The 23,155-nt window shown below is 45.0% G+C and overlaps 1 protein-coding gene across 1 annotated transcript in view; it reads left to right on the top strand.

The window, feature by feature from the left end:
- Positions 1–23,155, top strand: part of PAPPA (pappalysin 1) — a 246,209-nt gene that overhangs the window by 75,260 nt on the left and 147,794 nt on the right. Inside the window, exons 6-7 of the mRNA XM_081179613.1 lie at positions 3,677–3,798; positions 13,585–14,092. Of these exons, the coding sequence (XP_081035739.1) occupies positions 3,677–3,798; positions 13,585–14,092 (630 nt within the window). The remainder of the gene's footprint in view (positions 1–3,676; positions 3,799–13,584; positions 14,093–23,155) is intronic.

The following is a 23,155-nucleotide window of genomic DNA, read 5'->3' as shown; positions in this document are numbered from 1 at the left end:
TGCAGGGGGAGCGGTCCTCCCCAAGACTCACCGGCAAGGCGGCAGCAGCGATGTCCCGAGGCCTCCTTGGAGCCTTATATGCCGAGGTGGAGTATGGGGCCCGCCCCCAGGCCCAAGATGGAGAATGGGCTTGCAGGGGGAGCGGTCCTCCCCAAGACTCACCGGCAAAGCGGCAGCAGCGATGTCCCGAGGCCTCCTTGGGGCCTTATATGCTGAGGTGGAGTATGGGGCCCGCCCCCAGGCCCAAGATGGAGAATGGGCTTGCAGGGGGGAGCGGTCCTCCCCAAGACTCACCGGCAAAGCGGCAGCAGCGATGTCCCGAGGCCTCCTTGGAGCCTTATATGCTGAGGTGGAGTATGGGGCCCGCCCCCAGGCCCAAGGTGGAGAATGGGCTTGCAGGGGGAGCGGTCCTCCCCAAGACTCACCGGCAAAGCGGCAGCAGCGATGTCCCGAGGCCTCCTTGGAGCCTTATATGCTGAGGTGGAGTATGGGGCCCGCCCCCAGGCCCAAGGTGGAGAATGGGCTTGCAGGGGGAGCGGTCCTCCCCAAGACTCACCGGCAAAGCGGCAGCAGCGATGTCCCGAGGCCTCCTTGGGGCCTTATATGCTGAGGTGGAGTATGGGGCCCGCCCCCAGGCCCAAGGTGGAGAATGGGCTTGCAGGGGGAGCGGTCCTCCCCAAGACTCACCGGCAAAGCGGCAGCAGCGATGTCCCGAGGCCTCCTTGGGGCCTTATATGCTGAGGTGGAGTATGGGGCCCGCCCCCAGGCCCAAGGTGGAGAATGGGCTTGCAGGGGGAGCGGTCCTCCCCAAGACTCACCGGCAAAGCGGCAGCAGCGAAATGAGCACCGCAACCCCAGAGTCGGTCACGACTGGACCTAATGGTCAGGGGTCCCTTTACCTTTACCCTAAATGGTTTAACACAATTAAAAAGGTAGAAATGCAAAAACATTAATAACAATATTTACAATATAACAATAAAACCAACATTTCTGTACGAGAAATATAACAAGATTGCACTGGCAAGAGCAGAAATAACGAGGGACACACTGGTCCTAGAAACATGATGTTGCTCACGGTCCCCCTCCTCCAGTAACTTGCAAGGTTTCCAAAGTCAGGGAGGGTAGCAGGGAACCTCCCTCACATGATGCTGCTCAGAAAAGTACGTGTAAGTGTGTGTAGAAAGTAGTCTGCTGTACAGAGGTAGAATTACATTCACTGTTGCACTTGCTTTCATCTGGCCCCATCTACCACTGGCGTGTGGTCCTTGGAAAGCTGCCCAGAAGGGAATTCTCAGAATTCAGGGACACATTCCAGCCAAGCAAGACTACTTGGGGTACAAAGCAGGGCCAGCAAGATGTGTCACCTGGAGAGAGTTCTGAGGTCTAGATATAGAGGCCTGGAGGGCCACATTTGTCCCCCCAGGTCTGATGCTCTACAGCAGGGGTCAGCAAACTTTTTCAGGAGTGGGGCCGGTTCACTGTCCCTCAGACCTTCTGGGGGGCCGGACCCAATGCCTCCCGAAAGCACCCCACCACCTGAAAGCCCCCCGCACCTATGCCACTCATGCCACAGCTGCCAACGCTGCCTCGTCTTTGACAGCATTGGCGTCCTCTGTCTCGGCAGGGCACAGAGCCCATGGGGCTGGCCTGGGCGACAGAGGCAGCCTCTGCGCCGCTTCCGCTTCCTTCCTGCTCGGCCGCTTCCTCCCGCTTGGCCACCTTAGTGGGAAGGAAGGGGCAGTACCCAGAGGCATCTGTGGCTTTTGATTGGCTGCAGGAGCTTCCTGCAGCCAATCAAAAGCTGTGCCGCGTCACAGAAGTCAGTCTCCGCATGGCAAGGTCTCTGAGCCGCACCTGTATAGCTCAGAGACTGACTGAGTGGGTGGCATGGTCCGCAAAGTTCATGGGCTGGATTAACAAGCCCGGTGAGCCGTATCCGGCCCGCAGGCCTTAATTTGATTACCTCTGCTCTAAAGCCCTGAATCTCTGTGGTGCAATGGGTCAGTGCATCTGGCTGTTAGCCAGAAGGTTGATGTTTTGAGCCCACTCAGGGACAGCTGTGGGCAGGATCCCTGCATCGCAGGGGGTTGGACTAGCTGATCCTCAGGGTCTCTTCTAACTCTACAGTTCTATTATTATAATGAACTGAGCTGGTAGCAGGAGGTGAGACACTGCACAGATTCTCTCAGAAAGCAAGTGTTGTATGCTAGAGTCTTAAAATGAATGCGAACTTGGGCTGCTAAGTAAGCACAAGTAAATACTGGAGCAGACTTGATAATGGCTATATATAATAGATTATCAAGTTGAGCATGCAGAGACACCCATGGAGGCCTTGAAGTTTATGCATTTCCCCACATGCTGCACGGGCAGCCGTTTGGGGCAGGTGCCCAGGGCCCCATTCTCCAGAATGAACAGGAGGGTCCTCAGCACAGCCAGATGGGCTTACTAAAATTTGATGTGGAGTCACAGATGTTGTCATGTAAATGGGGTGGAAGTGGGGGGTTGGGAGTTTAGGTCCATTAAGTACAGAATCAAAAATGACCTGATGGTGCTGCTGTTCACATCACACTCACCATAATATGAATAATAATGAAGCATTTTCTTGGATTCAAATAAATATGAAAAAGGAGCAGAAACAGAAGACTCCCCCCCCAACCCATTCGTTTCCTGACTGCATCAAAGCAGTTTTTAATCTTGTTATCCCCAGCCATTGCAATTACTCAATATGCACCGGACTGACGCAGGCAGATATTTTTGACGGGCGTGACTGCGGAGTCCCATTTGAGCAAGAGAGACGCTCTCCATCACCGAGGTGGCTGTCATTTCCGCAGTTCCAGCGATCACTATCTCTTTAATTCTTCCACAATGGCAGTGATTTGTGCAGTACAAACTTCTTGATCTAAGGAGGCGATTGGGAAGCCCTCTTGGACATTCATGTGACTGGCTTGCTGGCTTTTAATTTCCCTTGCAAATGCCTGCCTCTCTAGCGCATAAGGAAGGGACCCAGAACTTCCAAAGTAGTGAAATATACCCCATTCCTCTCATTTTTGAAGTTGCACTTCAAGTCTCCATGCTTTGAATGGAAAGGCAATTCCTTTAATGAGCATGAGGTTTCCTTTCCAAATCTGTGTTTGGAGGCAAATTGCTTGATGAAACCAAAACTTGTTTTGCAGTTCTTTAAGAGCATGTCCAGAAAGGTATGACTGATGCTTTCTAGTGGAGGGAACCTAACTTACCTGGGATTGGTATCAGATAGGCCCCAATTTAATATATTTTTAGAAAGCTAACAAGCACCAAAGGTGCAGGCATAGGGTTAAAAGAAGCTTGCAAACCTTGGTTTACAGGGCAGTCCTGGTTAGGGCCCACCCCAAGGTACACATGACCATAATACTAGGGGTGTGTAACTAGAAGCCCTCTAGTTGTTGCTGGACTACAGCTCCCATCATCTCTCAGCACTGGCTGCGCTGGGGGAAGTTGGATTCCAAGCACAGAGAAATTTATATGGAAGGGCAAATTGCATCTTTTCTGCCTCTTTCTCTAGTGTGCCATATCAAGAGGTGAGGTGGGAGGATTAAGCGATCTTCAACTTGTTATCTTGTCCCATTTTATTCCATTGAATTCAACTGTTACTAAGTTGGTGCGTTTTCTTTCTTTTTTTTATTTCCTGGCCTCCTAGAGAAGTGGGATCAGCCTGTGATCTCTGCGTGGAAGGCAAGACCCTTGTGCAGTATGCATTCAGAGCCTCATCACCGATGCCATGTGACCCATCCGGACACTGGAGTCCCCGTGAAGCAGAAGGTGACCTCACTCTGGGGGAAGGGAAATGGACAAGAAGCAAAGTGGAGGGTGGTTGTGACAACAGTGGAGGAGGAAGGAAGAGAAGACCAAGCAAGAGAACAAGAAAAATGAAAAAAATAATATAGTTTGAATGATAGCAGAGAAGTTCATAATTAGCAGGTTTGGGGCACAAATTTGCCTTGCTTATACGGTAGTTCTTGACTGTCTCATGAGACAAGGACCATTGCTGCCCAGACAAGAAGCAGTGGTGATGTTTACTTTGTTTTGTTTGAGCCAAGATTAGTGTCCAGGACTCTCAGCGAGATTCTTAAATCAGTTTAATATAGTGCAACCTACATTATGAATGTAAAGTTGTCAGGGAAGGAAGGTTTACCCCCCCACACACACACACACACATGCACAGATGTAAATAAGCATAACTGACAAGTCATTTCTATGTCCAAACTGAAATACAGGGTTGTGTGTGTGTACTGCCCATTGCTAAATAATATGTCAAAGGTATGTCAAAATTTCATCTCACACTTTTACCGGTCAGTGGTTCGAATCCCTGCGAAGGGGTGAGCTCCCGTTGCTCGGTCCCAGCTCCTGCCAACCTAGCAGTTCAAAAGCAGGTCAAAGTGCAAGTAGATAAATAGGTACCACTCCAGTGGGAAGGTAAACGGCGTTTCTGTGTGCTGGTCTGGTTTCGCCAGAAGCGGCTTAGTCATGCTGGCCACATGACCTGGAAGAACTGTCTGCGGACAAATGCCAGCTCCCTCGACCTGTAAAGCGAGATGAGCGCCGCAACCCCAGAGTCGTTCGCAACTGCACTTAATTGTCAGGGGTCCCTTTACCTTTACCTTTATGTCTCCTATTGAAGTGTATGGGGAGAGGATTTTGGCCCATCTGTAATATAATTAGCACCCCCACCATTGTTTGATTTGAACAGCTGCTGCTTTCAGAAAGTCAGGAAAGTTTTGTGACTGCCGTATTTTAGAGGTTTTCCACTTGTTGCTTACTTTACTAAACTGTTGAAGGTTCCCCTGCTTTTAACTGGGGTTTTTTAAGCTTCACACACATATTTAGCAAGTTTCTCCAATACCTCCCAGCCTAGTAGTATTCTCTATTGTAGAGTTGGAAGGGACATCAAAGGTAATTTAGTCCAAACCCCTGCAGTGCAGGAATTATTGGTTAGATTTGGTTTAGGGGGGGGGGGAATACTAGATATGGTAAAATAAAACAATTCTCTGTATGTCTAGATACAAGTTTGGAGCAAGTATTCTTTGGTGAGAGCCCCAGTAGAGATTTAAAAAAAAACAAAATATGCAGCAAAGTAAAACATGGGATTCTAGGCTATTAGACCTTTAAAATATCCCCTTCCAAGTCGTTTCCAAAGCTCCCCACTTCCCTTAGCATAGAAAGAAACCACATGTTTGGTAAGTTAAAAAAGGTTTACAAACTCTTCAAAGGTCAGGTTCATGTACTTTTCCATATGGCAGCAAGAAAAGACAGGTAATATACCTTAAGTATAAGGATAGGAGTTTATAAATTATTTGTATAGAAACACAAAGATGGCTTGCTTAAGCCACATGGTCTAAGCTTGGAGCATCCAGTGAACCAAATGAAGCTTTCACTTCTTGGAAGAAGATCAGCGGCCAAAATTAATATCTTACCGAAAATGATCTTTTCGTTCCAAGCTCTACCAGTGATTAAAGGCACCAGCTATTTTAAACAATGGGAAAATTACATTACTAATTTCATATGGCGGGGGGATGAGAGAGAGAGAACGGGATGACAGGATTAAATATAAAATATTAATTGATGCAAAGAACAGGGGGATTTGGGCTCCTAGACCTGAAAATGTACCATGTCTTTGTTGGATGAAAGATTGGGTGGAGCTGAAAAACATAAGCATCCTGGATCTAGAAGGATTTGATCTGAAGTACGGATGGCAAGCCTACCTATATTACAACAAAGCCAAGGCCCACAAGTGATTTCACAATCATTTGATCAGAAAAAGCTTCTACAGTGTCTGGGGGGAAACAAAGAGCACATTGGTGGATATCTCCCATTGAGCAGTGGCAATAAAAAACCAAACATGAACAAGATCTGGGGCACATATAAGGACCTCCTTGAGCAGAGGGAGGGCAGTTTAGGATTAAAGAGAAGAGAAGAGGTACAAAATTGGGTCTCAGACTGGTTCCAATACTTTCAACTAAGTCTTTAGGAAGCACAAAGAAAATGGCTTTCTGGAAGGGAGTTTAGAATTTAATCCAAAATTAATATCTAAACTATAAAATCTTTCTGGAATAGGAAACAAAAGACAAAATGGTTAAGGCTGCAATGATGCATTGGGCCATAGATATGAACCACAATATCAAGATCTCAGCCTGGGAAAAATTATGGGATAAAACAATGAACTTTTCAGCTTGCAACTTGATAAAAGAAAATATTTAAACCCTCCAAATTGGTTTAAATGTATGAAAGAAGCTCTAAACTCTGTCCGAAATGTGTAGAGGCTGAGGAATCCTTCATTCATATGTGGTGGCACTGTAAGTACACCCAAGAGTACTGGGAGGTGGTCTACAATTAACTCAAAAAAATCCTTAAAATTACTTTTCCCCGAAGCCCTCTTACTAGCAACCATTAGCAATGAGATCTCCACAAAGGCACACAACATCTTTCTCTATGCAACAGTGGTGGCCAGAGTAGTTTATGCTAGAAGTTGGATGAAAAAAACCCAATTCCATTGAAAGACCAATGGCTGTATAAATTGTTAGAATTTGCTGAACTTTCCAACTTAACAGACAAAATAAAAGATGAAAAAAAGATGAAGGGTGAATAGGACCCTTTTGGGGAATACTGAAATCAATCTAAAAGTAGGGGTGATCTTATGACGAATTGCTAAAAACAAGGAGGGGCAACAAGGGGAACAGTAGGGTGGAATAAAAAACTGATATGCAGCTTAGCTAGGAATACCAAGAACGCCACGGGAGGTTAGGTTGGGAAGTCAGTATAGAAATTATGTTGGATGGTGAAATATGATGTGTAAACATGACAACTGGAAAATGCATAGATAATAAATAAATTTAAAAAGAAAATATCATAAAACCAACCATATTATTTTATGTTATTTTCACAAATATGTGCAGTTTTAGGTACACTTTCCCCTTATGCACTCATTTTTATTCCTATTACTTTGTCTGGGAACCACATCACATAATTCAGGGAGCTATGAAGACTGCCTGCTTTTCAGTTCATGTACGATTTTGGAAAGGGTGAATTAGTATGTTTTTTTAAAAATAAAATGCAAACAGAATCAAAATTGCCCCCCTCCCTACATTGTTGTAATGGATTTCTTTTTTTTGAAAAAAATTATTGATTGTCCAAAATCGTTCCAATAACAGCCTCATTATAATAATATCAATTTTATCCAATTAATACAATTATTAATGTCAAATTATACAATTTAATTAAACTGCCCCCCTCGCATGCTATAGTTGATGAGTTCATTCTTCTATACCTTTTCTGCGTTCCAAAATTTTAATAATTTTCATTCCATTCCAGATTTTTGTGATTTCAATTTGTGTTGTTATAATAGGTAATATATAAAGTTTCAAGTGAGGAACTTTAGCTGTAATCCTTATTCTTTCCTGCGTGTGACAATTTTTTCCATGATGTTTTCCCATCCATATATGGTGTTATATCCTTTATTCCTGCAACTGTTAGAATCATAGAATCATAGAGTTGGAATAGACCACAAGGGCCATCGAGTCCAACCCCCTGCCAAGCAGGAAACACCCTCAGAGCACTCCTGACATATGTTCGTCAAGCCTCTGCTTAAAGACCTCCAAAAAAGGAGACTCCACCACACTCTTTGGCAGCAAATTCCACTGTCGAACAGCTCTTACTGTCAGGAAGTTCTTCCTAATGTTTAGGTGGAATCTTCTTTCTTGTAGTTTGGATCCATTGCTCCGTGTCCGCTTCTCTGGAGCAGCAGAAAACAACCTTTCTCCTTCCTCTATATGACATCCTTTTATATATTTGAACATGGCTATCATATCACCCCTTAACCTCCTCTTCTCCAGGCTAAACATGCCCAGCTCCCTTAGCCGTTCCTCATAAGGCATCGTTTCCAGGCCTTTGACCATTTTGGTTGCCCTCCTCTGGACACATTCCAGTTTGTCAGTGTCCTTCTTGAACTGTGGTGCCCAGAACTGGACACAGTACTCCAGGTGAAGTCTGACCAGAGCAGAATACAGTGTCACTATTATTTCCCTTGATCTAGATGCTATACTCCTATTGATGCAGCCCAGAATTGCATTGGCTTTTTTAGCTGCCGCGTCACACTGTTGGCTCATGTCAACCAAGACTCCTAGATCCTTTTCACATGTACTGCTCTCAAGCCAGGTGTCACCCATCTTGCATTTGTGCCTCTCATTTTTTTTGCCCAAGTGCAATACTTTACATTTCTCCCTGTTAAAGTTCATCTTGTTTGTTTTGGCCCAGTTCTCTAATCTGTCAAGGTCGTTTTGAAGTGTGATCCTGTCCTCTGGGGTGTTAGCCACCCCTCCCAGTTTGGTGTCATCTGCAAATTTGATCAGGATGCCCTTGAGTCCATCATCCAAGTCGTTGATAAAGATGTTGAATAAGACCGGGCCCAAGACAGAACCCTGTGGCACCCCACTAGTCACTCTTCTCCAGGATGAAGAGGAACCATTGATGAGCACCCTTTGGGTTCGGTCAGTCAGCAGTTACAAATCCACTGAGTGGTAGCATAGTCAAGACTGCATTTTACCAGCTTCTTTACAAGAATATCATGGGGCACCTTGTCAAATGCCTTGCTGAAATCAAGGTAGGCTACATCCACTGCGTTCCCTTCATCTACCAGGCTTGATGATTCCCATCATGTCTCAGGAGAAGCTGTTATCTCACAGTTTCCAAAAGTCATTGCATCGCTTCGTCCATTGATTCGGCTTCCAGTAAGGAAGCTGTCTTTGCCATTTTTCCAGCCTAGGAAGAAAGGTCTGAACCCTGACTGCAGATAGTTAATCCAAAAACTTCTATTCTCGCAGCTGGTAGACTTCTTTCCTCTCTGCTGCTGATTTATGGCCATTTACCCTTATCTCAAACATATTCCTTTGTGGATAATGAAGGTTAGGGAAGATTTTGCTCTATATTTTCAAAGCATAGCATTTCTTTCCTCCTTCCCTCTCAGTTACTTTCTGTCACACGTGCAGTTCCAATTTTGTTAAATTCCATATTATTTTCCAATTTCTTCCATCTTCACTTGTGCAGATATTTGTTAATAAAACTTGCATTCAGGGGGCGGGGGCGGGGGTGTTGTTGTTGTTGCCTTATCATAAATATAGAGAAAAACCTTAAGTAAGCAAACCGTGGGCTCCCTTCCCCCCCATTGTCTCTTTCATTGAATGAAATCTGCTCTCAATCCAAAACGTTTACATCTTTGTAGCTGGGTTGTTTTTGCAGTTTCTTATCTCAACGTCTCTGGCACGTGCCTGTAGTTTACTCCAGTTAAGTCCAATTAACACGATAACCTGTGCTTCCAGGAATGGGATCGGGAGGGGGTCATGGCACCTGGAGTGCTCTGTGGTCTCAATGCCTTTGCCTGCCCTCGCGTTCCATGGGGAAGCGAGTGCCAGACCACCAGGCAAACTGCGGATGAGAGCCTGGTTCCTCTTCCAACCAAAGAGGAATGCAGATAATGAAATCCCCCCATCATTATCTGATTATCTCCATCTGTCTCTCTCCCATTCCTGGAGAGAGAGACTCCATTCCTGGCACACTGGAAACAGGAAGCCCTGTAATGGTTTTCTTTCCGTTGGCGTTGGCTGGGAATATGGTCAGTCCACTGGGAGCCATGTGTCCTTCCATTTGTACATTAGATCCTTGTGCATCTTGGATAGTGAAATCAGCAAAAGCTGAGCTGGGTATCTGGACCTCAGAGGTTGTTGATGCCTCCTTGAGGGAAGATGTGGTCCTCACTTGTCAGAAAGATGTGCTGGTGAAACCACTTTTGAATAATCCAAATTAGAATCCCAGAGTAATTAGCAACTACCACCTGGTTTCAATTATATATTTTGGGGGGTGCTAGAATGGGTGTTGGCTTTTCAGCTTCAGATGCTCCTGGACTGGATCCATTCCAGATTAGTTTCAGGATGTATTCTTGGGACAGAAACAGACTTGGTAGCCCTGAAAGATGACTTGCGTGACAGTTTAGGCTAGGGGAGTGCCCGGACTTCTCAGCAGTTTTTCATACAATGGACCATTATATCCTTCTGGACTGCTGCTCTTGATTTGGCTTCGGAAACCCAGTCTCCCCTGTTCTGAGCTACAAATGATTTTGCGGGTGCCTTCTTCCCTCATCAACTCTTTTCTGATTCACAAAGCAAACCTTATTGATTTCCCTTACATATCAACACAGGCAGCTTTCTTCCGCCTGCTCTGCCCAAACCCACTTTTGCTTTTGCAATGCAAATTTTATCGATTTAGTAGATCTAAGCATAGCTTTCTTCCCAACAATGCTTGCTCAGTTATGAGGGTTTTTTAAAATGGAGTGGGCAACCCTGACCCACACAGCAGAGGACACACATGAGGTGATGTTTTCTGTGTGGGGAAAGGGGCACATCTCTCCCCAATTTCCTGCTGTAGTTGGTTCTAGGGTTCAGTCCCCGGCATCTCCAGGTAGAGCTGGGGGAAACTCTTGTTTGAAATCCTGTAGAGCTGCTGCCAGTCAGTGTAGACTGTACTGAGCTAGATAGACCAATGGGCTGTCTGATAGGAAGAGTCTTACATTTCAAAGGGCCTTGCTGCTGCTGTTAGTAGTATTAATAACAGTAATAGTATTTTAAAAGAGATTTTGAACTGCTTTCTTGTAGGTTATGCAATGTTACCTTAATTTGGCCAAGAATATCCTTTGCATCTCAATAGTCCATGTTTTGTTCCTCCCACTTCTTGGCTGTGAATAAAGGTTTCACACAGATATTGTATGCTGTTGATTTCAAAAAACAACTAAACTCTGGACAACATTTCCAGCAAACTAGTTTTTGGAAGAAACTGATTTTCTGGATCCATTTCAATCAGGGTTTAGGTCCGGTTTTAGCACAGAAACTGCTTTGGCCACCCTGTATGATGACCTCTTATTGAGAGAGAGAGACAAGGGAAACATGTCCCTGTTATTTCTTCTCGACCTCTCAACAGCTTTCAATACCATTGACCACGGTATCCTTCTGGAGTGACTGTCTGGACTAGGGGTGGGTGGCACCGCTTTGTGGTGGTTACAGTCCTACTTGGATGGTTGTTTCCAGAAGGTGTGGCTTGGGGAATGCTTTTCAGCCCCGTGGAACCTTCAATGTGTGGTTCCAGAGGGCTCAATCCTACCCCCCATGTTGTTTAACATCTACATGAAACCTTTTTAAAAGCAGGAGTGATGAAGTCATCTGCTGGAGCACAAGGGCAATTGATAGACACCTATTTTTCAGGCAGAGTAAATGAAGTGATAGAGAGGAAGTACAGCATGGTCCTTTCCTTTCATGGATGGTTTGCCTTTCTAATAAAAAGTTTAAGGTTTCATTTCACCTGCTGAATGATCTTTTCTTGAGGTTCAGTGGGTGGTATTCAGCTAAGCTTTATTCCCATTTAAATTAATTAATGTGATTAAGTTAGCATCATCCATTTTAGTGGGTCTATTCTGAATAAAACTGAGTTGAATACCACCCAATATGTTTTGCAAGTTTAATATACACTGTGACTCCGGTCATGTGCCAGCATGACTAAGCCACTTCTGGCGAACCAGAGCAGCTCACGGAAATGCCGTTTACCTTCCTGCCGGAACGGTACCTATTTATCTACTTGCACTTTGACATGCTTTTGAACTGCTAGGTTGGCAGGAGCAGGGACCAAGCAACAGGAGCTCACCCCATCACGGGGATTCGAACCGCCGACCTTCTGATCAGCAAGTCCTAGGCTCTGTGGTTTAACCCACAGCACCACCCGCGTCCCTTTGCTGTGCAAATTTACTTGGGATTAAATCCATTGAGCTCAAAGGAGCCTGCTCCCAGTGGACCCACATAGTATATTGCACTGTAAGACAATTGAAGCTCAGAGCTCCCACAGTGGGAGGCAGAACACTTGACAGATCTGTGGCCCTCTGGATGTTGTTGGGATGCAACTCCCATCATCCCTACTATTGGCCATACAGTCTAGAGCTGATGGGAGCTGGAGTCTAACAACATCCACAGGACCACACATTCCCCATCTGTGGCACTGGAGATGTGGTGCGACCCCAAACACAGACAGACCTTTTCAGTGAGGAATAGGTCTAACTAGTTTATCATGGCATGAGCTTTCATAAGGAAGAGTGATCCTGCTCCAAATAAATCGAGTCACTGTTGCATGCTATCTCTTTGTGACCAAACCTTCACTGCCTCATTCATATTTTGCAAAAAGAAAAGAAAAGCAAATGCGAGAAGATAACATTTCATTTCCACTGTTGTATTTGGCTGCATTGTCCTTTTTCCACTTGTTTCAGTTTAATGTTGTTTTTATCTGCTTGTTACCAATCCTTTGCTACCTTCTGTTGCATTTTCTTATTGCACTCCAGTCTTTTTAGTTTGGAAGGGCAGGGGAGACAAATGATGGAAGGGTGAGGGACGCATCAGGGTAATCTATGAAAAATCATGCACGGTCGTGGAAAAAGTGAACAGGAGGGATGGGGGAGAAATTTTGTTTTGTTACTCCCTAATTTTCTCTTCCCATAACAGCATGTGAACTGAAACACCACAGTCACACTTTGAAACTCACACTTCTCCAAATTTTGCAAAGCAATTCTACAGTCAAACAGTGTTTACAATTAACTCCCCACCATTTCTGAAGACCAGTGATTGTTTCATCAGACAAAGGCCTGGATATAGAGGAACATTTCTTCCATGTGCCTAAAGATATGTAACAAAGGCACATGGTGAGCTGTCCTGGGGAGCGCATTCCACCTACAGGGAACTACTACAGAAAAGTCTTGTTCTTGTGTTACCGCCCTCCAGACCCCTCATGGGTCTCATGCGGTGAAGAAGGGTCTCAAGCGGTGTTACTGAAAACCGGATATGAAAGTGAATTGGGTTAGAGGAGGAATTCAGTTCAGTTCACGTTTCTGTACAAAACCTCCTAAAAGAAATGCAACTAGCCTTTGACACTGGATGTGCATATTTTTATGGCCCACTTTATTTCTGTAATTATAAATTGTTTTAAACTGTTTCTGTTATTCTGTTCTAACATTGTGTTTTAATTTGTAACCTGCCCTGGGACCTTAGGATGAAGGGCAAATAATAAATGTAATAATAATAATAAATAATATGAACAGATTAACAAAAATAGCATACATAATAAATTATATTCTGCATGCAGAAAAGTATATATTAAGAGAAATTCACACTAAACTGCTGATGAATTTTCACAATGACTTTTTATTGCAAACTGATCCAGAAATGAGGAGAACTGAACTGAGGTTTGGAAATATGAGAATTTGAGAAAAACTGAAATTGACTGGCTTCTCCTTCCCTAGTGGATAGAGAGGTTTTTCTTCCAATGCAATAACACAATACTTGAGGTTGTCCAAGGAAATTGATGGGCAAAGGAAAGAAGCTTGTGGCCCATCAGTGTCCCATATAAATTCTTCTTTATACAACATATAAATTACATTGTGGAAACTGAAATTTCAGGTTTCCAGTTTTATAACACCTGTGCAGTGTTGAGGTGTTGTCTTCAACTTTACATTTTCTTTATGCTTTCAAGGTCCCCCTGATGTGGAACAGCCGTGCAAGGCCAGTGTTAGAACTTGGAGCCCCAATTCAGCAGTCATCAAGCAAACCATCCCTCCTGCATGTCCTGAACCCCAGGGCTGCTACTTGGAGCTAGAGTTTCAGTACCCGGTAATCCCAGAGTCTCTGACCATATGGGTGACCTATGTCTCTGATGACTGGCATTTTAGCGAAGCGGTGAATGACATCAAACTCTTAATGGTCAGTGGGCGGAACATATCCCTTGGCCCTCAGAACTTCTTCTGTGATGTCCCCATGACCATCAGGCTGGACTCCAAGAAGGTGAATGAAGAAGTTTGTGGCATCCAAATCTACACTTTGGATGAACAGCTGGAGATTGATGCCGCCATGATAAGCTCGGTCCCACAGAGCAAGCAGTGTGCCAACTGCCGACCTATCTGGTACAAAGTAGCCCGGGACCCTCCCTTTCAGAAGGGCTCTCCATTCATCATCTCAGACCTCAGCCGGAAATTCATGGACACGTAAGTACTGATAGCGCAAAGGCAAACAGCTCTTGATTTTATCTGTTGGGGCAAAGCTTGCAACAAAATGCAACAAAATGTTATAGCACTCCTGTTCAGTGTTCCACCCACCCAGACATGCCCTGTTCTAGGATACTCCATGAATTCCTCCTCCCACCTTTTTGTGCTCACCCAGTCTGCATTGTGCTGTTTGGATTCCACCCCCTTCATTTACAATGTTATTTTTTCATACTTCAGCAAACCTTCTGTTCCCCCCAAACCTGCTGACACTTCCCACCTCTGCACAAATGATGTTGGTTTATCTATGTAAGGAGCCACACTTCAAGATATGAGTTATATTATTATAAGCAGTGAAATGTACTCCACCAGGCATCCCTATGTGGCCCTCAGAATCCCCCCCCCATTTGAATGGAATGAGTGTGTGTAAGAACTAGCCTTCTGTGCAAAGGTAGAATTTACATTCTTTGTTCCATCCACTTTTGCCTTTGTCCCCCGTCTGCCACTGGCCAAAAGGGAATTTGGCTCTCAGGCTAAAAAAAAGTGGCTTTCCCACCGCTGGAATATATCATGGTAATAATTGCAAGCCAGTTTTCTGCTTGAAGAATGCCATGTGACTTGCATCAAAAGAGGCAATGAAGAATGGCATTCTGAGGACCTGTTTGAAGGACAGGGTAGGCATATCTTCGATAAACATGTATGGTTTGATCTAAGCTGGGAAGTAAGACTAATTCAGTGAGGATATTGGACGTTAATGATGCCATAGGGTTAGAGACCCAAATTTGATAGGTGCAGAAGCACCAGAACAGTTAAAATTTCTCCTTGTCCTATCTACAATTTCCCTGATAAGTACATACCAACATCTAAACATTTCCTACAATGTCAACAGGGAGAAGGGTTAAACCTCCCTCTCCAAATGCTATTCCTCCAATCAAATTCACAGCCCCTCCTCCTGCCCCAGTAGTTTCCTTTAGGGGAGGAAATGAGTATGCTTGTACGGTGTCAGATTCTGTGCTTTGGGATAAATTCTTCTGAGGCAGGAGAGCATGTCCATCAGGCCACTCTCCAGATGGCCTGTTTGGTGAGCATTTGTCCTGATTTGTTTGTGCAAATTTTGAAGGGACATTAGAAAACTGTTTTTACTGAGCATTCATTCTGATTTTTTGTGGGGAGATTATATGTCTTTTTTTTTAAAAAAAAAAAACTTTTTTATGTCTTAGTTTCTAAAAATACATATGGCAAGCAATCTCCATAGCCCCCCCCCCAAAGAAACATTCCATGCATATGCCGTCAAACAGTGAGTTTGTAAGCAGTTTTGAACTGATTACAACAGTTGGGTATCTTTTGCTCTCTGTCTTAACAGATTGTCTCAGAGTGAGCCATGGGTGAGAGGACAACATTGTCCTTTCCAGCGTACTGAATAAACACATGTAATACAGTTTCAAAATCATCTTTGGTCTTTGCATTCTGAGCATTGTAGGATGCTTCATTGGTTTCTGCATAAGGGCTAGATTCCATATTCTAATTCCACAGTGCCTCTAGAGTTAAGTTGGTAGCTATTTTCTAATACTATATTAATATATTATATGACTTTTTGCCAAGTAATCATCCCACCCCCCCTTTAAAGTATGTATTTGATGTATTATAGTATTTTAATATTCTTTTGGAAGCCGCCCAGAGTGGCTGGGGAAGCCCAGCCAGATGGGCGGGGTATAAATAATAAATTATTATTATTATTATTATTATTATTATTATTATTATTATTATTATTATTATTATTATTATTATTATTTTCCTGACACTTTCCTTATTGCCAAAAGTACACACACACACACACACACACACACACACAGACACAAACACACACACACACACACAAACACACACACACACAAACAAACACACACAATTTGGGTGAGGGGAGTGGAGTTGTTGCGCAGGACTGCCAAATCAACTGAGCAACCTGCACTTGCTGGTATGTGATTGAATCCCACCCATAAATTGCAAAAGTCTGGAAGTACCCTATGCCTCAAAAAGCCCCTTTTATGTTAAATCCATCAGGGGTTACTGAACCAAGATCTGAAGTAGACCAAATTTCAGCTGTGTGCCCTTCAGCCAGTGGCATGGCTCCTTGCTGTGTAGTTTGCAGCTGCAAGCCAGCGCTGAAAGGTTGGAGCAAAGCACCCTTGGAGAGGCCACAGTCAAGTCTGCCTCTTGCTGACTTGCATTTGGCTCTGGGTCAAACCTCTGTGCACAGAGGCTTGAGATAACATGACCCCCTGCTTTGGGCAAAAAGAAGCATGATCTCCAATCTCCACTGAATGTGGTCAGTTTGCTAGAGCTCATCCCCACAGCTGCCTCCTGCTATTGCATTCCTTCCCACTCATCCATCTCCAGACTCTGTCAGTCTGTCTTCTTGTCCCCCCCCCCCCGAAGCCCTGCTAGCCAGAGGAACATTCTGACTCTCAAACATTCAGATGTGGCTGCCAGGTCCACCTGCTGGGGGCTGGGGATTAAAGTAAATTTAATGGCATGCAGCCCCACCCAAAATGAAACACAGAGCTTTGAGGAGATCTTAGTGCTGCTTCTTTTCATAGGAACATAAGAAGATACCTTATACAAGGCTGTGCCACCAGAACCATCGTATCTAGCACTGTCTGTTCTAGCTTGGGGAACCTTTTTTCCTGTTGGGGGTCGTGTTCCCTTGGGGAAAATCTCTTGGGGGCCACTTATGGGTGGCGGGTGGGAACAGAGTCATAAGGGGGCAGGGCATCCCATTCTTCTCCCTCTGCCACCATTTTCTCTCTTTTCTGCCCCTCTATCTTGCCGCCCCCACACTCTTTTTGCCATCCCTTCTCTCCCTTTGCTCTCTCCCTTGCCACCACCTGCCTCCCCATTCTTTCTTTCTTTTTTCTGCCACCCACTTCTCTCTCTTTCCCCCTCTTCATTTCTTTGGGGGAAGGGCTGGAGCTCACTGGCAGAACATACTTCTATGTGGAGAGTCCCTCAGTCCTCAGCATCTCTCATGTAGGACTGTGATTATTCTCTCCCATCTGAAACCCAGAAGAGCCACTGCTACTCAGTCAAAGCAATACTTTGTTAGATGGACCAGTGGGTCTGATTCAGTATAAGGCAGCTTCTTCTTAGAGAAAGGGCTGTAATTCATAAGTAGAGCATCTGCTTTGCATCCAGGTAGGGCCTGGAATCTCCCTATTTGAAACCCTTTGGAGAGTTGCTGCCAGTCAACGTAGACCAGAGCTACATGAACCCAATGGTCTGACTCACTGTAAGACTGTTCCCTGTGTTCCTTCATCCCTTGCTTCATTCAGGCAACCCCATTCATGCCTTGACCTAGAACAAGTCCTGCAGATCCTGATTTGTGTCTGGAGCAATGTGTTGGTCCATTGGTTGCTGTGAGTTGTTGTTGTTGTTGGGGGGGGGGGTGTTGAGGCCAGTTGCAAATGTGATGGTAACAGTGGAGATTAAGTCAAGACACAAAGTCCCTCCCAAGGGAAACATTATGGAGCATCGTTTCAGAAGAGACACCTTATTTAACTTTCTACATGCAGCTCTGTCCCTCCCAAGGTAGAGCAGATGTTCCTTCTTTTCTTATCTCTAACCCTGGTAAATCACCACCCGCAGGGCGGGCTCAAGATGTTTTGGCACTGTAGACAAAACACCCCAATGCCCCTCTCCAACGCTGCCTACTTCCATAGATCCGGGTCCCCAATCCCTCCTTGCCCCTGCTGTCAGGCCTATGCTGCTTCCAGACCTGTCAAGGCAACTGTACTCTCACCTGCAGCTGCATCTCTGCTACCACCGTGACAGTGGCAAGGGCAACAGGGCTGTGTTGGCAATGTGGGTGAAGTCCTGGGAGGGCCGGCAATAGTGCAGTAGTGGGGGAGAGGCACGTGGATCTGCCTCCTGAAGCAAATGGCTTCACCTCACCTAATGGACAGGCCACCCCTGACCTTCCCTATTTCCCAGTCCTTCTAACTGGGGGGCAAGAACCTTCTTAAAATGTTGTTAGTGTTACTTTCTCCCTCTGTCACCTGTAGTTCAGTCTTCACACAGTGCATGGTTCTTGACACAGTGAATGGGCAAATGCTGCACTGCCTGGCAAACCTTGGTCTGCCCTCAGCTACGCTTCACCTGCCTGCCTTCTTTCTTTCCAGCCAGTCCAGAGGGTGGCACTGGCTGCCGGCTTCCTCTTCATTATTCCCCTTAAAGAGAATAGCAAAACTAAATTTAGTTGGCCCTTGCTTTCATTGGCTCTGGCTTAGCTGAAAGGCCTTTGCTCAGAAACGGAGCACTTGCTTTGCATGTGCAAAGTACCAGGCTCAATCCCTAGCTTCTCAAGGGAGGTCTGGGAGAGACCCATGCATAAAACCCTGGAGAGCCAGTCCCAGCCAGGGTATACAAAACTGAGCCAGCTTTCTTTGTATTCCTAATGTTTGGTCTCCCTGCCTTCTGCCCCTACCAGTCCCAATAGGAACCACTACACAGCTCACAGCTAAATGCTGGGATTTGCTGCCACAAGATTTGCAAAGCACCACCAACTGGGACAGTGTCAAAAGGGAACTAGGAAAAATCATAGATGATCATGAGCGATCAATGGGCTTATGGGCTTCCCAGACTCATCTGGGACCGATTGACCTGTGGGATTGCCTTACCCCATATGTGCCCACTACCCTTTTTGATGTGTACAACTGGCACTGTCGCAGGAAACTAGCACCATAGTCTCCACATAGAAATGCATAGCCCTGTGGCTTTTCGCAGAGATCATGCCTGAACGTGGCCTGTTTTGCCCTCCTGTCCATCATTCACAGGAGACTGTAAAATCCAGACATGGTGGTGTTAGTTTGCTGCCCCTCTTGTGGGATCCAAATGTTCTTTGGCACTCTTGCCTTTTAAATCAACTTCATAGTAAAAAGAGGGGTGGGATGTGCATTTGTCTGGGCTGAAGGGGCAGAGAGATTGTTGTGTGTCTTTTGCACCTGTTCCCTCTCTAGCCAAATAAGTGAAAATGCAGCTGAAATAACAGGAGAGCAGAATAGCCGTCTGAGTTTTGACGTCTTTCCTTTGTTTACTGCATACTGCACTACTACCCTGTACCTCCAACACACGCAGAGCTTAGACTTCTGATTCAGACAAGGATTCCCTACGTTATCCAAGTCAAGCTTCTCACAGCCTTTTGGCATTTTGTTTTAAACACACACACACCCAGAGAGAGAGAGAGAGAAAGAGAGAGAGAGAGAGAGAGAGAGAGAGAGAGAGAGAGAGAGAGGAGAAGACAAAAACAGAAAAATAGACCTATTTGTACAGTAAAGAGATGAGGGCGGTCACTAATTCATGTGTCCTAGAATCACCCTTCCCTCATTCAGGGATTGTCAGGAGTGTTTTGTTTTTGATACACTTCAAAGGACCAGTGGGAACACAAAAAATCCCCCCTGGAAATCCACAACTGCTACTGGCCTTACCCAACCAAGCTATTCTCAGAGTATTTATATATTTAAATGGTGGAGTTGTGTGGGGGTTTTTTTTGGGGGGGTGACCATATAACAAGGTTGTGTACAATATAATAACATCATAGAATTGTATAATTAGAAGGGACCGCAACAGTCATCTGGTCTTTTAATGCAGGAATCACATCCTATACTACAGTAGTACATTAGTACAACATCAATACTGTACCACATTAACATAAATAGAAACATCAATAAAGACTGGTTGGTTGAATAAGAAAGAATCACATTGCGAAGGCATGTTGGAACAGAACAATTTTTGAATAATAGAATAATTCTACTGGCAGGGAGTTCCACAGGGCAGGGCCTGCCACAATAAAGACTTGTCTCCTGGTAAAGGATGACCAAGTCTTGGATGTGGGGAACCAACAGAAGTGCCCCATCAGAGGATTTCAGTTGCAGTGTCAGATAGTGATCAGATAGTCCTTAAGGTACTTTGGACACCAGTTGTTTAGGGCTTTATGAATTAGCACAAGATTCTTGAGCCTGGCCTGTTAAAATAATTGAAGTTAATAAACCTAAGTTTCTCATGTACATTAATGCTAATGTGTCTAACTCTGAGTATGAGTAGAAGAAGAAGAAGAAGAGAAGAGTTTGGATTTGATATCCCGCCTTTCACTCCCTTTAAGGAGTCTCAAAGCGGCTAACATTCTCCTTTCCCTTCCTCCCCCACAACAAACACTCTGTGAGGTGAGTGGGGCTGAGAGACTTCAAAGAAGTGTGACTGGCCCAAGGTCACCCAGCAGCTGCATGTGGAGGAGCGGAGACACGAACCCGGTTCCCCAGATTACGAGACTACCACTCTTAACCACTACACCACACTGGCTCTCATTTAAACCTACCTAATTTAAACATTTAAACCTACCTAATTAGAAATAATACCATCCTTTGAAATTTGCACTTTTTGCAGTTTTGCAATGCAGTTTCCCAGCCATCTGGTGTGTACAGAAATGCATCTACTAGGATAATGTGGGCCTAGAAATGGATAGCCACTTACAAAAATGCAACATAAGATCACTTTCAAAATTGTGTACATTGCATACAAAAATTGCATACAAAAATGTGTACATTAGGAGACATTCATGCTAAAATGCTGATGAGTTTTCTGGACTTAAGCAAAAAGCACAAACAGGCTTCTTTGGAAATGTAGAGAACTGAATTTAAGATTTGAAAAGTGAGAAACCAAGATATCACAAAATTGGCAGATTATTCCATTCCCCCGCATATTGGCTATTCACCCATTGATGCCGAAAACCCCACCCCCAACAGCCACACACATACTGTTATTTTAAAGGAAAAAACCAGAGATGTTAAATCAAGGATGGAGGACCTGCTTCACCACCCAATATTTTTTGGACTTCAGCTCTCATCAGTTTAAGTCAGCATGGTCAGGAACTATGGGACACAGAAACCTATCAATTTCAGTTTCTCTCTCATACTTTTCCCCCAATATTAAATTTAGTTCTTGAGGGAGCCAGCATGGCAGAGGCAAATAGCACATCCTCCTTGCTGGTAATATGTTACCCAGGCATTGTGCATTATGTGCCCACAAGTGACAAAGTTCTTTCCAAATTCTGAATCCCAGAATCCTTTGCTTGTTGCCTGCCACACTGGTTGATTGGGAGGCACATTTTAATCTGCATTGAAGCTTTACTTGGTTCATCACCCTGGTTACCTGGTTGAAACTTAGTAGTACCAGTTTGTGTGTTTGAGGGAGGTGCTAGTAACGCAACGGAGCCTTGATTTAAGGAGCCATTGGAAAGATTTCAAAAAGAAGGAAGAGCTGTTGGCGTTTTGTTATTTGTGGATTGCTCTAATTCCCCATCAACAGATGTCCAGCAAGAAAGGAGACCTTTCCGGTAACCCATTTATATGGAAGTCAGAACAATCATTATCCCCTAAGTCAGTGTTCCAAAAGCCCATTAAAAGACAGGGGATATAGATCTTAAAACACCAACTTGCTTATGCCCTTAACTTTGAAGCAGGCTCATACACTAAAGTAGGAACAGGAATGCATCAGGCTCGGTGGAGAGTGCATTTTGGCTATTGCAGTGCTCTCTGTCCCTTGTGGCAGGTGCCCATTGGGACTGGTAAGTCAGAAGGCAGAGAGGTCAATAATAGGTGGAGCCAGAGCCAATGGCAGGCGAAGCCAACTAGTTTATTTATTTATTAAATTTATATACTGCCTTTCATCATAAGATCTCAGGGAAGTTCACAGAATAAAATACAAGATAATAACACAAGTAAATAATTAAAACAGTTAAACAATAACCTCCGCTTCCCACAGGTACATATTAAAAAGCTCTAGAATATTAATCAGCCAAAGGCCTGGTTGAAGAGGAACATATTTGCCTAGCACCTAAAAATATATAATGAAGGTACCAGTCAAACGTCCCAGGAGAGAACAGGGAGAGCTAGTACAGAAGTCAGTACAAAAAATGCGCCTTCTTGTGTTATCACCCTCCAGATGTCTCATGGGGGAGGCACACAAAGAAGGGCCTCAGATGATGAACACAGAGTCTGGGTGAGAGGCGGTCCTTGAGGTATTGTGGTCCTGAGCCATTTAAGGCTTTATAGGTCAAAACCAGTACAGTGGTGCCCCGCAAGACGAATGCCTCGCAAGACGGAAAACTCGCTAGACGAAAGAGTTTTCCGTTTTGGAGGTGCTTCGCAAAACGAATCTCCTATGGGCTTGCTTCGCAAGACGAAAATGTCTTGCGAGTTCCTGCGGGGGTTTTCCCTCCCCCCCTTTTTCTAAGCCGCTAAGCCGCTTATCAGCTGATCCGATAAGCCGATAAGCCGCTAATAGCGCTAATAGCGCTAATCCGCTAATCCGTCAATGGGCTTGCTTCGCAAGACGAAAAAACCGCTAGACGAAGAGAATACAGAACGGATTCTTTTCGTATTGCGAGGCACCACTGTACTTTGAACTGCTAATAGGCAGCCAGTGCAGTCAGCCCAGGATCAGTGTAATAATATGCTCAAACCATCTTGTCCCAATGAGCAGCCTGGCTGTTGAATTCTGCACCAGCTGAAGCTTCTGAACCATCTTCAGAGGCAGCCTCACATATAACATGCTGCAGTAATCTAACCTTGAGGTTACCAGAGCATAGAGAACAGTAGTTAGGCTATCCCTGTCCAAATAGGCGTGCAGCTGGGCCACCAGCCAAAGCTGATGGAAGGCACTCCAGGCCACTGAGGCCACCTGAGCCTTGAGCAACAGCAAAGGATCCAGGAAGACCCCCAAGCTACATACCCGCTCCTTTAGAGGGAGTCTAACCCCATCAAGAGCAGGCAACCTCCCACCCAGTTGGTCTAGGGAACCATCCACTAACAGTGTATCAGTCTTGGTTGGAAGGAAGAAGACAGGCAAGTGGGGACTGGCGGCAGGCAGACTGAAATTGGTGAGGCAATGTCCCATTTGCCCTAGTAGACCACCCTCTGCTCTCTGTTAGAGAAAGGGGCATAGTAAGCAGAGGGAGAAAAGCGCCGTACACTCCCTGAGCCCAGAGTCTCTGATGCAGGCTGGAAGCTTGAACGC

This window comes from Podarcis bocagei (genome assembly GCF_964188305.1).
Source record: "Podarcis bocagei genome assembly, chromosome: Z".
Classification (NCBI taxonomy): Eukaryota; Metazoa; Chordata; class Lepidosauria; order Squamata; family Lacertidae; genus Podarcis; species Podarcis bocagei.
This window is presented reverse-complemented; position numbering and strand designations above follow the sequence as displayed.